The sequence below is a fragment of the Physeter macrocephalus genome, chromosome 13, assembly GCF_002837175.3.
Source record: "Physeter macrocephalus isolate SW-GA chromosome 13, ASM283717v5, whole genome shotgun sequence".
NCBI classification, from domain to species: Eukaryota; Metazoa; Chordata; class Mammalia; order Artiodactyla; family Physeteridae; genus Physeter; species Physeter macrocephalus.
The window spans coordinates 79,166,783-79,183,734 of NC_041226.1; the positions used below are offsets into that span (position 1 = coordinate 79,166,783).

General features: G+C 45.8%; 1 protein-coding gene across 1 annotated transcript in view; it reads right to left on the bottom strand.

The window, feature by feature from the left end:
* The window catches only part of COL4A1 (collagen type IV alpha 1 chain), a 153,905-nt gene that overhangs the window by 77,471 nt on the left and 59,482 nt on the right, over window positions 1-16,952 (bottom strand). Inside the window, exon 2 of the mRNA XM_024123173.2 lies at window positions 11,544-11,603. Within this exon, the coding sequence (XP_023978941.1) occupies window positions 11,544-11,603 (60 nt within the window). The remainder of the gene's footprint in view (window positions 1-11,543; window positions 11,604-16,952) is intronic.

Genomic DNA, 16,952 nt, shown 5'->3' on the forward strand with positions numbered 1-16,952 from the left:
CATGCCTGTGTGTGCGTGTATGCCTGTGTGTGTGCATGCCTGTGTGTGCGTGCATGCCTGTATGCGTGCATGCCTGTGTGTGCGTGTATGCCTGTGTGTGTGCATGCCTGTGTGCGCGCATGCCTGTGTGTGCGTGTATGCCTGTGTGTGCGTGCATGCCTGTGTGTGCGCATGCCCGTGTGTGCATGCCTGTGCACGCATGTGTGCATGTCCATGTGTGTTTGCACACACATGCAGGGGAGAGGCTGGAGAGATACAGGGAGGAATACAGGCCCCAGAGAACGCATCACCAGAGGCATGCCACGGGGCACCGCATAAAAAAACAGGTGCACCTGTGCAGGTGAGCAGAGAAGGCAAACATGATCACCATGGGGAAGGAGTAGGAATACCTGGTGGGAGGAACATGAAGAGCAGAACTGTTAAAAAGAAAGGAAGGAGGAGAGTGTGGTGTGGCCCGCACAGTGAAGTGGGTGAACCCCACTCGGGGCCAAGTCCAAGGGCACTGGAGTGTCTTCAGAGCCCTGGGGGTGGAAGAGATCTGCACCCCGAGATCTCAGTTTCAGATCCCATCCTCAGGGCCCTGGACCCACAAGGGCCTGAAGGACCGAGTCCTCAGCAGAGATCAGCAATCTAATGTCCATAAAAAAGAGCATCGCTCTGCTTCAAGAACCCCAAAACGGACTTCAGAACGTTATTGTTAGCTTTTCTGGAAGTTTCCCCGGCCATAGATTACTCCTGCCTTGGCAGTCAGGGCGTTCAATTAGCTGTCAAGTCAGGGTCTCTTGCACGAACCGTGTGTCCCACATCCAGAGCGGGTGAGGAGCTCAGGAAGCCAGGACGCCCCCCGGGGGCCTCCTGCGGTGTGAGGTCACAGCCCTCTGGGCGCGCCCAGGGCTCAGCCTGTGTGGTCCCGAAGCGGACGAACCTGCGCTACCCTTTACCAAGTGCCTCTGTATTTGGATTCAGACACCAAACCTCGGGGGCTCTGACGCCTTGTCGGGAGGGCCAGGACCCAATGCTCACCACCCGCAGCAGCCGTGGAGGAAGGATTGTGCAGCACGCCTGTGAAACGCCGTGGGCCAGGAGCAAAAGAGGGACATCCTGGTGTAGAAGAGAAGACATCTTTCCGCGGCCTCCTGCATCCGGAGACAGACGGCCTGGGAACAAGATGCACCCAGGCACCCCCACCCTCGCCTCGGAAATACCCAGCAGCGAGGGGAGACCCCGCTTAAGAAAAGAGTAACTCCCGAGGGCTTCCGGAGAGACACCCATTCCGCACTTTCATGATTTGGGGTCTCACATGAGGAAGTGAGAAGATGCATGGGGGGAGGGGGAACAGCTGTCCATGGTAGTTTCCCAAAGTGCCCAATTTTCCACCCCAAATCAGGGCACACGTGATGAACAACAGGGAATCAAAATGGGGAGCCTAATTCACATGTCCTGAGCCTGGTACCTGAACTTCAGGTGTCTGCTCCTGGCAAGTTCAGTTTCCCTTTCCCTGACCCATGACCCCAGCTCGGCTCTGGACCCCCCGGGGCTCAATCTCACGGCACTGCTTTCTCTCTGCCCTCGGAGCTCACAGCAGAGTGTTCGGCTTGGGGGTTATTGGTGCTGTTACTTGTGTAATGCCTGGGACTGTCACATCCTTGAGGACAGGTGCCAACCATCCCCTAAAACTATCAGCTCGCGGCCACGACCAGGCAGAACCTCAACAAGACCCTCGAGATTGGAGTAGGGGGCACATGGATACAAGCAGCTCACTGCCTCTACCCTGGATAGCCTGAACTCCCTTTACCAATCTAGGGGAAACCATTGCACAACCAAGCATTTATCCAGACACTACAGACCTGAGTTCACACCAACCAACCTAGAGCCAGGGATTCCTCACCTGCAATCAGTGAACCAACATATGGACATCACCTGCCGCAATGAGACGCCCGCCCATAAAAAAATTCTTTGGACAAATCCTCAGGATCTAACAAGACACGTAGGAGAGCTTGCCATCTCTCATTCATGACCAAAAGCGTCTTCCAGCTCTTTGCTGGTTGGTCTATAAGCTCGAGGGTCAGCCCAACCTCATACGGATGAAGGTGACCAGAGAGGGACTTTAAACCAGGAAGGATGTCCGGACAGCATTTCAGGGAGCAGTCGAGAATCGCTAGCCCCCCAGCGTGGATTTCCAAGTGAAGAGATCTACAGTCAGTTGGATTTGGGGCCAGATAAGCACGATGCTGCTATAAAACCTCGTGGCTATGGAGGTAGGCTAAGCCACACGTGGATACGGTGTGCAGGGGAACCTTTAACTTTTCCAAGGGGCTTGCCGAAGGGAAAGTAAGACCCAGGGGCACCCGTTCCCCACAGCCCACTGGTCCCCTCGTTCCCTCCGACTAAGTCTTCCTTTGTTTAATTACGCACGGTGCCGAGCCACCCTGCAAGGATGAGGTTTCTGTTAATGCCATTTCTGGGGTTGCAGCTCTCCACACCCACACTACGGAACCACCTCGATCATTACGTGCCGTCTGGAAACAGATTTTGAAGGCTCGTGATCTTCTACCCACAAACAGGAAGAAAATCCAACTGTACAGCTCTCCTTTGTCAGGGTTGATGTTGAGTCTTTGATCTTGAATGAACACATACAGCCTCATTTTGCTCCTTCTAAAAGAAAGCTAAATTCCTGCCAGCCAATGTTTGGTCAGGGTCCTATTTACAAAAAAAAATAATTTTTCCATTAAGAGTCAAGATGAGGACCGCCATGGCCCAGCATCTCCGATGACAGCGTCCACTCAGACGAGGGGTTCTGTGCTTTAAAAGTCCCAGGATACGATATTCCATTCAAGACATTTAATTTCCTACTACTCCTTCTAAACATGGAAATGAAATCAACTCACTCTTTTTGAAGTTGCACTGGATGAGGTGTGTTCCAAATACAGTTACAGATCCAAAAACGTAGAATTTTTTTATGATGATAGTCTATCGCAAGTTTAACAGGTCTCAGAAGCACATGGCGAAGGGACAGATTTTTATGTAATGGAGAGAAATAGGAAGATGAGGTGGACCCTGGGGGAGGCGTGGCTCACGGTTCCCCCCACGGTACCCGAGGGGGCATATTCCAGTGATGTCCAAAGCACAGGGAGACATCTGTGGTGGGCCTGATGTGAAGGAGAAAATAAACCCACTTAGCATGGAGCTGCTTTTAATGGCTTCCCTATGGTATACTGTTGATACTTCACTCTTGGATTCAAGCATATTAAAAAAAAAAAAAAAAAAAAACCTTTGTTTTCAAAGAACTACTAAAAAGACAAAAGTAGGTGGATGTGGGAACCCACACTGATTCTCACGATGATTTTGCCAGATGATGATTCATGTCCAATATGTGGAAATAGGAAATAGGAGACATCTGGAAAAAATCTTGGCATTGCAAGACACCAGAAAAAGCATGGAGAAGGAAAAGAGCGTGCATTAACCCATATACCCAGCGCACGGGAAAAGGAATACATCATCAGAGCCCGCGGTGGATGCCAAGACCCCAAAACGATTAAAGTAGACACTTGGGGTATTGGAATCCATTATATGGCAGAAATAAAATGACACTTCTCAGAGGTTCCCCTTTAAAAATACCTCGAAAAAGGAGAGTTAGCTGGGGGAGGAGAGGAGTTTGGACAATGCTTGTAATTATATGGATGTCAGGAAAAGCAGTTAACAACAAAAAGAGGTATTTGAAACATAAGGAGAGTGAATAAAGGGAGAGTTGGGTCCCCTAATGATTCTGGAAATGGATGATAAAATCACAACGTTGACTAGAAATTGGATGATATTTCCAGACAGACCTCCCAAGTGAGTACCTCTCATTTTTCCTCCACCAAAAGCATCCAAAAGCTACAAACAAGCTTCCCAACAGTGGTGCTATAATTCTGAAAACATCCTGACATCTCTCTAATATTAGGTGCTGGGAGAACTTCTGTCTCGGTGGAACCAGTTCTCCTTTGTGAATTGAGAAGTTCTCAGCCGGGCAGCTCACCCCTATGTCTTTACACCTAAAATCTGTCCCCAACTGGACCATGAAGCAAACTCCATCGCCATATTTATCCCAACTTTAAAACTCACGCTAAAATGACATGTAACATAAATGACGTTTTAAATGACCCAAGTGCTTTTTAGGTACCATACCTTTCACGTGACCCTTTTAGCAACACTGGGAAATTGTAGGTCAAAGATCACTTCCCCTTTTCTTAGGAGAATGTGGTCAAAATGACTTGATGGAACACACTCGGCTTAGATGGTGGAACGCACGCTAGAACCTAGGCTCTTATTCAACAGAACATCCTTTCCTAAAGGCTGTTCCTGATTTGAGAAATAATCACAGCCCTGGGACTGTGATCAGAGGAGTTTGGAAAACCACATGGGAAAAGCCACCCTTGAAGGTTCTGAAGCTTCTGTTAAAGGTTCTGAGGTGTCCCAGGGCGGGACTTTAACCACAGCCCACGTTCCCCAAACGTATCTGTCCTTGAAACGCCGCTCCATATTCCATCCCAGAGGACACATCCAAGAACGTCCTCAAGGTGGTCTGAGGACCACGTCTGGGGAAAGAATGAACTGGCCGCCATCGCCCTTTGGGAAATGCTCAAAACAGCACACTTATAAAAATAAAGAACTCCAATCAGTCTCAAAAATAATACAAGTAGTTTCGAATACACTAAACAAATCTTCATTTTATTAAATAAACCTCCTAATATGTTACATACAGTAGTAGCATTTTTTTCTGCGTTTTGACTTTATGTATTTCACATCCTAGAAGTAAGAAAATGGAATTTCTTTTTAAATCTACTCGATTTTGAAGTCCTCGCTAATACAAACGTGGTGTGGAGCCTCCCACAGAGTTAGTGCTTAAGAAATAAATTATTGTTATTATTCATTCATTATTATTAGTCCAAATCAGTTAATTTATCCAAAGTTTCAAAGAGTTTACACAAAAATATTCATTTTCATTTACTTAAGAAAAAAATGAAATACCTAGGAAGAAACATGATACCTTCAATGTTTAGAACAATGGTTAAATTTAATTTATGGGAAAGAAATTTTCAATGTTCTAATGAAAAATAATAAAGATAATCTCATTCTTCAGTAATCCTTGAGGTCTCAAATCGATTCTACACAGATACTAAGAATAATAAGAAATGAAAAGAGAATAACCAGTTGATAAGTATAATATACAAAAGCACTCTCTTTCTTCAATTTCCATGTGTAAATTAAAAGAAAAATCAATGAAATAAATATATGTATAAATTGAAGACTGCTGAATTCTCAAAAAATGGCAATAAAATATAGTCCCTGGCTCAAAAAGGAATTTTACTTGAGATTCAATGACAACTAAGAAAGTCTCCTCTATTTACGATCTTGGAGGAAGTCAGATCCTTTATATTAAAAGTCATGTTAGCTCCGAAGGCATTTTTGGCGAGCACTGCAATATAGGCAAAAACAGCCAGAACAGTAAGATGGGTGAGCAAATGCCTGAACTCCTAATCAAGCAGGGACTGCAGTGTCTCTGGCAAAGAGCAGCTAACAGAAAACAATGTAAACTGGCACACAATCAGGAAGACTGGAAAATTCAACCTCTCCTCCTGTATTTACACAGGATTAGACATACAGAATTCTTTGCACATACGTTTTTCTTATTTAGCGTGTCCTTGAGGAAAAGATACTAAGGATACTTGTTTTCTGTCTCTAAAAGTAACAACCGAGAAAGGCCCGCCGACTGATTCATCCCTTGGCTACGCCAAGTGGGGAGGAAAGAGAAGACACATCTTCCCAGGTGTAGACAAGGCTGACGATCAAGGTGACGACCCTCGTCTTTGTGTCCAGAATGAGTGAGAAACAGGGCCAGATTCGCCTCCTGGGAAACTAAGGCGTCATGCCCAACTTGTAACAAAGATGACTCCCTTGTAACCAGAGTGACGAATTTCCTAGAGGGCAGAGAATACGCCAGGATTTCCTGAAGGAAGGGGCCGGGGAGGTCCCATCCTCACCACGTAGGTACAGTGGCATCTCTTGACATAGGCCTAAGAGGCTCACTTCACTACGCCCTCCCCTCAAGGTTTTACCCTGAACTTTGTATGGAATCAACACCCGCTGAAGGTGATGCAGTGCTGGCTGTTTGGGCTGGGATCCCCCTAATCTGCCTCAGGTGGGGTGGGGCTCAGACTTGGGCAGATGACCTCTGACCTGCCCCACGTCACAGGCAAGGTGGCTCCCTGTGGTTCTTTGTTTAACCTCGTGGCGCTCCTCCAGGACAGGACCTGGGAGGTCTGCCCACAGCCCCAGAGGAGTAGGTTCATTCCTTTGGGGTCCTCAGCAATCCATTCCAGCATCACCCATTTAGAGAAAGGCTTCAGAAGGTCTGCTTTCCTTGGCAAGGTGGCCAGTGGAGACCATACAGACCATAGATTCAGTTTTAGAGCAATGGGAGTTTGGTCAAGACTCCAGAATATTCTGAACGACGAGTTCCTCTTGCTGGGCCCTCCCAGATCAGGATCTTCTTATCTTGAAGAATGGAAACTGATTCGTGCTCTGATTAGCACTTGGACCCTGTCGCCTGCCTCTTATTCCCTATGAGACACTAGGCTAGTTCAGGGGCTCTCGATCCAGACTGCTGCCCCACTTTCCCCAAACCCCAGGAGATATTTGGCTTTAACCTGGAGACATTTCAGTTGTCACAGCTGGGGGAGGGAGGGAGCTACTGACATCTGGTGGGTGGAGGCCAGCACCCACGATGAACACAGCGCCAAAAATGAGAAACCCTGGGCTGGCTGGTTTCTTCAGCTGTAAAATGGGTAGAATAATAGTAAGCATAAAAAGATTCAGCACTGGGCTTCCCTGGTGGCGCAGTGGTTGAGAGTCCGCCTGCCGATGCAGGGGACGCGGGTTCGTGCCCCGGTCCGGGAAGATCCCACATGCCGCGGAGCGGCGAAGATCCCACGTGCCGCGGAGCGGCGGGGCCCGTGAGCCGTGGCCGCCGAGCCTGCGCGTCCGGAGCCTGCGCTCCGCAACGGGAGAGGCCCGCGTACCGCAACAAAAAAAAAAAAAAAAAAAAAGATTCAGCACTGTGCCTGGCCCAAGGGACAGTCAGTACACATCAGCTCCTTTCTCTTTCCCACTCTGACCCTCCAAAGCCAGGATGTTTCTGTTCCGGCCGAGATCTGCCGTGTCTAAGCAGAGGTTATAATTCAATGTCAGACGCAGACAGACAGGTTTACACGGAGGTCTGACGTGGGATGTCTGTTGACTGTCAGGTATACACAGGAGGTAAAGGGCTGGTGCAGCCACAGACCATCCACCCTAACAAGAGAGAAGCGTGCACCAGCGCAGGGCAGGAAGCAACATAAGCTTGTCGCCAGATTTCCAGGGCCGGAAACGGGGTCACTTCAGGTTGGACAGACACCTCCCCCTCTTCCAAATCAGAGGGGCTACGTGCTTTAGACAAGAAGACAGAAATTCCATTTTCAAAGCTCTCTGCTTTGAATGCAGCCTGGGAGTGCACTATCTGATGAGCCGGTATGTAGAGAGGGGCTGTGATTTACAGACAGTCTAATTAGTAAACAAAAAGAGAATGTGTTTCTTCCCCACGTTGTTGGCAAGGATCCGGGTATCAGCAGGTTAAAGTGTTCTGAGAAGCTATGAGACACCTACGCTGTTCTCATCATTCCTTGAAATACTACAATTCTGCTTCATTAAGATTCTCTGTGCTCCCAAGACTGTGGTTTGGGAAAGCCCCTTTCAAGAGTCACTCTGTTAGGAACCATCAACCCTTTGCCATGGTGGCATCGATCAACAGGCCACAGGGGCTATTTTCTCTGATCAGTGTAGATAAATTCAGCATCTATCTTTTTGCAGCTGTGTGACAGATGACCCTATTCTATATCCAAGTGAGTCTGAAGAATTAGTGAACACATGACCTACTTCACCCAGGAGACTGTCCCTTTATTTATGGCCCTAGGCCACTGGGATCACTCTCTTCTCAGGACAACTGTAGCACTTGTTTTCTCTGCTGTTTCTCCTGCAATTTGATCATTTACTCTTAACTTGTTATTTATTTCATGTGTATATCTCTTACCTCTCTTACTTCAAGGAAACTTGAAGCGTCCTTCTTTGGACACTGCAGGGTCACAGAATAGAATGGTAGCTTTACATAAACGTGGGCTCCTGTGGTTAAAATATGTGAAAGACTTCTTGCGCAAACTCAATTTTTGCCAAGTATAAATGGTTAATTTCCCAGCCCATGGCAGTAACTCCTGGGAATACGTTGCCTTTCCCACTACCTCAAATAATTGAGAAAATCAGGTTACTGAGCAAAATAAGAGCTTAACTTTTGGCTCTTTCTGAGGAGGCATACATTCAAAACCCTAATCAGTTTAAGGAGATAACATTCCCACACTGCTGGGGCCTCTGCAAAGACATGACGTCATTGTGTACAAACCCAAATTAATTACCTAGAGAAAACATCTGAAGATCTGCCTGGCCAGCCAGGGAAGTGGGAAAATAAACAAGTCAGCAACGACTGAAATCCAGTGAAAGGCTCAATGAATTCAACTGTTGAACTCAGAATAAGATCCCTAGCACCATATTGATAGCTACGAGATTATACAACAACCAATGATCTAATGCATTAATATTTGCTTATGATATCTGGAGAATATAAGACATTCTGTCAATTAATCATATCTCCATGGAACGCAGGACTTTGCCAAAAGGGATTTGGCAATTTCTACTGGAGATATTCCGATTTCCATTGGTGGATTCTAAATAGCCAATATGCTAAAGTGATCCTCGAGGGGGCATTTCTCAGAAACAATGGTTTCCAAAGTTCTCAGGCAGTTGACACTCTGCCTCAGTTAGGTAATCTGAACTCTCCCTGAGTTATATGGCTTCTACCATCCTATTTTCAAAAGCACATCAAAATTCATTTAACTTGTGCACATTGGAGGACAGCAAAATAACTCCTATGAGAATGGAAAACAGGCATTAGTAGCTCAGAAAGCAGGCCTGTGATCTGAACCGCTCGATGTAGATTCTGTGATGCTCAAGCCTGTATTCATTTATTGCATTGACACCCGATTAGCACATGCAGGACCCACTTTGAGAGCAGCGGTGGCAGGTGAAGGAAGACCAATTTCTCTTGCTGACGTGCCAGCCAAGAACACGTTGCTTTGTTATCTGACCTTGGGCTGAGAGAAAGGGAACCAGACCTGAAGTCCCAGATCAGTCAAGCTCTGGGTGTTCCCCATCGTTAAAGTGATTATTTTAACATCACGTCGGAGACAATAAGTGGAAGTTTAAAATTTCCTCTTTCAGTGGGAGGAAGGCCCTCTTCCCGGCTCATGCTATGTGAACCACAGGACCTGAAATATTTATGCTCAAGGCGAGAAAAGACAGAGCTCCGATTTCTGTTTAAAGGCTATAATACTAAATCATTTAGCTAGTCCCCTAAATTTTGAGAGGCCATCTGAATCCATTCAATAATTACAGCCTTTTAAAACACAAATTCAGAATGGTTTAACCCAAAGCTTGCCAGTATTTTATTTTAAATAGTCTTTATTTAACAATAAGGTACAAAACCCAAAGTGGGCAATGGAGCAGACAGTTGAGGGAGCAAGGTCAGGCCAGGAAGGACCACGGCGGTCCTGTGACCTTCCCACCTTGACCTTCCCGTGCCAAAGTGGAAGGCAGGCCCTACGGTGTATGTTCCTGTGTCCCCGATAAGCACAGACCTAGCCTCTGCTGACACACTGGCCACAGCAAGGGCTTCCTCAATGCTCGGATTTGAAAAGAAACACTTAAAGACCCTTTCCTTGTTGGGGTGGGTGCCAGATGACCCCTGTGAGTGAGATGTGACCTGCCATCTCGAAAGATGCTTCGCCAGCTCTGAACTGCCATGGGCCAGGTCCTTGTCAAGTCGAGAAGAAGTCAGCCAAAACTATTTGGAAAGCTACACCTGGATAAATCTACCTTGTTATATATACAATGGGTAGATTTTTGGTTAAAATTCTAATGAATCAGGCTAGAAAATATAAGACCAGAATAGGAAGTCTGAAAAGCACCAGGGCCTGGGGAAGTGCCTCCAGGTCTGTAGCTGATGGAGGGGAGTGGAGATCTAGAAAGCGGGTGGAATGGACACATTCTCTTTACGAGCGAGAAACACCAACTCTGCCTGCCCCCTGATGCTTTAAGTTACAAGAAAAGCAGAGTAGTGTTGATACAGGTCTCCATTTCCTATTTGTTGAAAGTTCCACTTTTTGTAGTTTGAAGGATTTCTTTGTTAGTTCAGCGTGCTTATAATTCAAGTTAGACACACACGCAGAAAAAGAATCTGTGGTATGAACAGACTTGCCTCTCCTCTCCTCTCAAGGATGCAGCCTGGAACTAGCTAGAAAAACTTCCCAAGTAAGAGAAGGAACAGCACCTGAAGATGAATTATAGTTGATAAAGTTGATGATGAAAGATATAAAAATGTTTCCACATACTTCATTTATTCAAAAACCTATCCAGGTAATACCAGTGCCACCAACTGCCAACATATTTTTTAAAAGAATAATGTTGGTACTTCAGCAAATAGCTGAAAAGAAATGAAACAATCTTCTATAAAGCAGAATTTGCTGAATTTCAAAAGTGTGCGTCTGTGGCCCCATATGCCCTGGGCACACCAGAAGGGAGAGAAGAATTTGCACCCTGGCCCTGCTGAATGACACCTCCAAGTCCCAGAAAGCAGGCAGAGGTCCACGGGGGCCCCTCCCTCCCTTCCAGATGGCCCCAGCTGCTGTGGGTCCCACTGACTGGCCCACTGGCCATGCTGTCTCACGGCCCCACCCAGTTTCCATGGTGACCCCCCCAGACAGTTACAGGATGCTGCACTGTCCCCGGGGAAAGACCCTCTCTCAAAACAACTGTCTGCCTTCAAGGTCCAACCTGCCTTCAAGAGAAAATGATCTTTATCCAGATCTGCGATTCTTCAAGTAAGAGAGAGGCAGAGTACTTGCTTAGAAAAAAAAATATTACAATTTTGCATTTTGGAAACAATAAATAGTTACTGTTTCTATAAATAAATCTAGACAAGTATGTTACGAACTTAAAATTGTTTAAAAATTCTAATTTGAAGAGAAGGCTCTAGAGTTCAATATAAATGTTTTCTTTTTTCAGAAAAAGGCTGAGTTTAGTTCTCATGCACTAATTCCAAAGAATGCTATTGACTCAACAGATTTTCTGCCAATATACTTGTTCCTTCTACAGTCAAAAAAGGAAATAAACCAAATCACTGTCTTAACGTTAATGGCCACCAATAATTACAGTCTTTGGGGAAGAGCAGTTAAGATTCCTCAAAAATACTGTTAAGTTTAGTTTTGCTTCATTTGTATTGCTCTGGGGAAATTATTGAAACGGTAATAAGGCTTTAACATGACTTGCTGATTATTCGGTTGTTTTCATGTTATTTCTAATGACTTCCACAGCGATGGCAATTCAAGAGAAATTGCTGCATCGGAGCTCGGGCTACTCACCTTTTGTCCCTTTACGCCATGGCAGTCGCATTTCCCGCAGCCAGAGCCAGCACATACACCCTGGAAATAAGAGAAAACATCTTTAAATAGAAGAACACCTGCAAGTTGAGGTCCATAGCTGAACTGAAATGATTTTGGCATCTTCACCTATTTATGGGTTAGCCCTACGCTTTTCGTATGAGCACGTCTCTCTGGAATTGTTCTAATAGGCTCTCCGTTCTTGTTCAACGGTCCATCTCTTTTGCCCTAACAGACAAAACAGCAATCTGGGAGTGGAACACATCAAAGCATCACTCAGTCCAAAAAGTGAAGGCTGTCACACTTTTAGAAATGGACTCTCCATTTCCCATAAAACAACAGGAACCCACTCCTATCTTCAAGGCTATGAAAGTGTCGCACTTCTGATTCAGGAGTTTCAGACCTGAGACCACGGGAGATTGGAGTGGCGGGGGAAGAGTCCATGCTTTGTCCCTCACATCCCCAGAGACACAGATACATGCAAAAAAAAAAAAAAAAAAAATGTGTAGAAAGGACAAAAAAGAAGAAGCCCAAGCCTTAAAGAACTGATTTTTAACTCAATTAAAGCTGGAATGTTCAATCAAAGAACATTCCACAACAAAATCCTCCTTGTAGTTCATTTCTAACATTTAAATTAATGTTAAAACACAAGATAAAGAATCCAAGTATGTAATACGAGCTGGAGAAGAAGGGAAACAGCATGTTCAAATGCCCACCGGGTGCAACAAACGATCAGCCACCATCTTATTTAACGAGATACGTGTTACCATCCCCATTTTACAGACGTGAAAACTGAGTTAGGAGGTTTTAAATAACACGCCAGGACAAGGTTGAGACGAACTCAACTTCAACTCCCAGCATGGAAAACTGCCAGTGCCTTAAAAGACAAAACATATGATGGTGCTGAATACATTTGCAATTTCCTTAGAAGAATCCGAATTCCAAACCAAAACAGACATAGATATTGTGGATAGAATGGAAAAGCGTATGATAGGAATATCGACAATTTAGCTAATGAGGTTTATTAGTGGCTCGACATTAAGTGTGAGATAAAATGTATATCTTAGTGCTGCTTCCAGCAATACAGTTTCTGGAAAATAAAACCATACCATTAATAATATTGTGATCGTGTGAAGTCTGTTTTTTTAACAACATACTCAAGTCTTAGTTTCCCTGCCTTGGAAATCTTCTGCATAAAACAGATACATCTGGAGATATTTATTTTATAAAATGAAATCCGAACAAGTGCCTCCAAGACAGTAAGCTGTTCTTAATTTTACATTTTGGAAACAGAGACAATTGACAACAGTCCAAACCGACCCCAGAGATTACAGATCTGTTTCTTTCCCTGACTCATCTTTCAGGCAATTCTCAGCATGCACTCTCATAAGCTCCTAACATTGTAGATCAATCCACGTGCACAGTTTTGCTTCAGAATCTGGGTTTGGGTGACCACTCAGAGTTGTCTAAAGAGATGAGGCTAAAATCTCAAACCTGTGCTCCAGAAAGTCATCCAAAATGCACAAATATAAAAGGACCAAGGGACTCCGGGGATGAGCCTTCCTCAACAATCCCCAGGAGACGGCTATCTGCTCCCAACCAGGTGCACATGAAATGTGGATTATATGCCTCTGTTGTGACCCTTATCACATGTTTCTCCGAGTCCTTTGCATGTATGTGTCCCCGGACCCCGGGAGCCCCTGGAGGGCAGCCCAGAGCCTCTCACCCAGCCTGATACAGCCTGTATTTCACCTGCGACCACATCGGTTGTAAAACCCACAGCAGGAAATAAAGAACATCTCTGACTGAACCATGACACGCCCCCTCAAGTGTTCGATCTACCCCAATTCCTAGTTGTTAAAACATAAATAAACGGGCATCGGAGACAACCCAGTGACACTGGTATGTCAACTCACAACGTGTAACTACCTCACAGCACTGTGGGAAAATACTCCAAGAAGGAACTCGGCAATGAGTGGGGGACTGTTCCAGATCCCCAGACCAGCCAGGGAAAAGGGGAGGTTCTGGAGGATGCCTGGGCCCCCGGAGCTGCCCGATGCTGCTAGGTTAGCCCCCAGGCCAGGGGAGCCCGACAGGTGCGGCAGCCCCGAGTCACCTGGGCTCCGGCTGGCCTCTTCCTTGCAACTGTCCCATCATCTCCACAACTTTCCTGCTTCTGAGCCGGGTCCAGAAACCCACCTCTGCTCTTTAAACTCTGCTGTTTATCCAGAAGGCTACCAGAAGGAAAAGTCAATCAGGCCAAGACCCACTGACTTAGGAAATGTCCACCCACCGCCCAGGCTTAGCTGGGGGAACCCAACAACAGCCCGGGGTGGCAACGGGCTTTTCTAACTACAGTTCAACAACAGCATCTTCAAAACTTCAGGTTGGGTGGGACTCTAATGACTGAAGCTGAAAACGGCTGTCGGTGATTCTGAGGTTTCCTCTTCTGAACGCTGATAAAATCTCAGAAGCTCATCTTTATTCAGTTTGAGGGAGGTTATAAAAATGAATTTCCTGGAACTGTTCCCTGAGGCTATGGGTAAATAAATGCCTTTATTCAGGGGTCCCCAACCGCCGGGCGGAGGACCAGTACCGGCCCCCCGCCTGTTAGGAACCGGGCCGCACAGCAGGCGGAGATCGGCGGGCGAGTGAGCAAAGCTTCATCTACCGCTCTCGTCGCTCCCATGACCCCCCGAGCCATCCCCCCTCCCCTCCCCCAGCCCCAGCTGTGGAAAAATTGTCTCCCACAAAACCGGTCCCTAGTGCCAAAAAGGTTGGGGCCCGCTGCCTAAATGGCAGGGGACCCCAGAAAAGAGGTCACAGGGCCCCAGTGGGGGATGTTGAGGTCAAATTGTTTCCTGAGCTTTTGCTACAGAAACACACCCAGCATGTGTGGGTAACAATCCAGCAGTTTTCCCTTGGACAACACTTCAGGTCATGACAGCTACTGGGGGAAATCGGAGATGAGAAAAAGGACGACAGTCGTATTACAGGCCCCATTAAAGGACCCTGCCCCTGTTCCTACCAGCTTACATGAAGCAAAAAAACAAATTCTTAATCCCAGACAGAAGACACTCACGCCTCCTTATCTGCTTTATTCACACAGGAAATGTTATTACCCCTTCTGGCCCCAGAAGACAATTCCAAAGAATCGATCATTCTAAGAAGATCTAAATGATGGTCAACTTTTCAGAACGAAAGGCATTTTTAGACCATGATTTTTGCTTCACATTCTGGGTGGCCTAGCATTTTATGTAAATGGCTCTGTTTAAAAAAAACCTAATTTTTAGAATAACAAACAAACATCATGAGAGGCACATTTACTTTGCTAAATGAAATCTACTTTGAAATATCACTCTTCTGGCCCTTTACAACTGCTGTCATATAATGCCCCAGGCTGGACATCACCCTGGCATGTAGAGTCGCTTTAGCTGTGACTCAGGGGTGCACGGCTAAAAAGGACAACACTGACGTCCCGAGTGTCCTTTTCAATCGGGTGTAATGTCTGATTTTGAAATAGCTCATTAAATAAAAGCCTTCGGTAATGCAAGTCTCAACCCTCCGTTATGAATTACTATTTGAAAGGGCGAATAAACTGTACGAGTTACTCAGAGTCACGACTGCACAGGTGACCTAACATGCTAAAGGCCATGTCACAAATTTCATGATTTCCTGAGGAATTACATTCCATGTCCAGACCTCTCAGCAAAATCAAAAGAGAGAAGGCAGCCCCCTTGGCCCCAGTGGCTCCCTCCTGGCTGCATATCTGAGGGGGCGGACAAGTCTGAAGTCTGGAAGATACTGGGTTCCAGTCAGCTAGCTCCCACCCCATCTGTTTCAGATTCTAGAACAAGAAGAACTGGTACATTCTGTGAAGTACTCACACTCCACTCTTTCCTCCTGCCCTTCCCCTCCCCGGAGTTCAAGGTCAAGTAAACTAGCTCTAAGTCCTCAGAGGCATGCCTGTGCTTTCTTCCCGGGAGACCCACACTTAACCTACAGTCACGACTGACGAAGTTGGTCATGAAGACCGTCTCCACTTGCAAATGGAGGATGTGGCTAAAGATCCCAAAGGTCAAAAAGTTGTGGGTCTCGGTCCATCTTATAGAAGTAGACCATCCCTGGTCCACAGTGACACGGGTCACTCAGACCAGTGAGGGTGAGAGAACTCTAGAAATTTCTCAGGGGGGAAAAGCATCACCGTTTATAGGCCTAAAACCATAGAAAAGCTTAATGAAAACCAAGGCACACTTGACAGCCAATAATTTACCACGAGAGCATAACAGATTCCCTCCAAATGGAAGCAGACCTGAATTAATAGTATTTGAAATAGAAAAAAATACATCAGTTCTCAATGAAGTCTGTAGGACACACACAACTTCCATAGCAGAGGTCAACTTTAAATTCCCACAAATAGTACAACTGGAAAGGAATGCAAAGTGTACAACAAAGTCATCCCTAAATAGAATACCTTTTACATTCTGTACGAGTATTTTTATACTTTTCACGATAGGATAAAACAATGAATGTTATTCACATTTTCTTTCGTGGCCCAATTAAAAATTTCCAGAGAGTCAAACCATCAGAATTAATGCTATAAAGTATGCTAAGTTCCAAAAATTCCCAAAGATTTACGATACACAGTACTAGAGCCAAAGAAGGAAGGGGCGTGACCAGGGTCAATGCCTTTCATTTGAAATAAAGTCTATTTCCGGTCTTTCTCTGATCTACAGACTGACAGAAAGCTCTTCTCGACATTACAGTGAGTTCTAGGTGGAGAGGCTCGCTAATTCCATTTAGAGAGAGACTTTTTTAGTTAACCAAGGAAGCCAACTGCTACATTACTCTGTGTGTGTGTGTGTGTGTGTGTGTGTGTGTGTGTGTGTGTGAGAGAGAGAGAGAGAGAGAGAGAGAGAGAGAGAGAGAGAGAGAGAGAGAGAGAGAGAGAATGCCCACTCATGCTAATTTGTTAACTGTGACATACCTTCCGCAGGAAAGCATATTTGAAATGAGTTAAACAGAGTGAAGTCCTCAATTGTCGGATTTTTTTCCTGCTTCTGAAGGGAAGCATCCCCACTTTACCATCCCCACTGTAACAATTTGTATGTGTTTCACATCCCGCCAAATAGGGACAAGTGGAGCTCGGCCAAGTCTAAACAGCTTATCTTTCAAATTCCTTCTCACATTCTCTGCGCTGCGCAAAATGTCAAAATAGTTTTGTGGTGATAGGACGATCCCCATTTTCTTCCTGGCCGCAGCCCTTCTTCGGGGCATCTTGTGAATAATTATCTACCCCGCTAGAGAAATACGCAGAGACACAGGAATGTATTTTAGGACCACTAGGGCAGAAATTGGAAGCATGCAGAAACCAAAAGTGGAGCTTCCAGA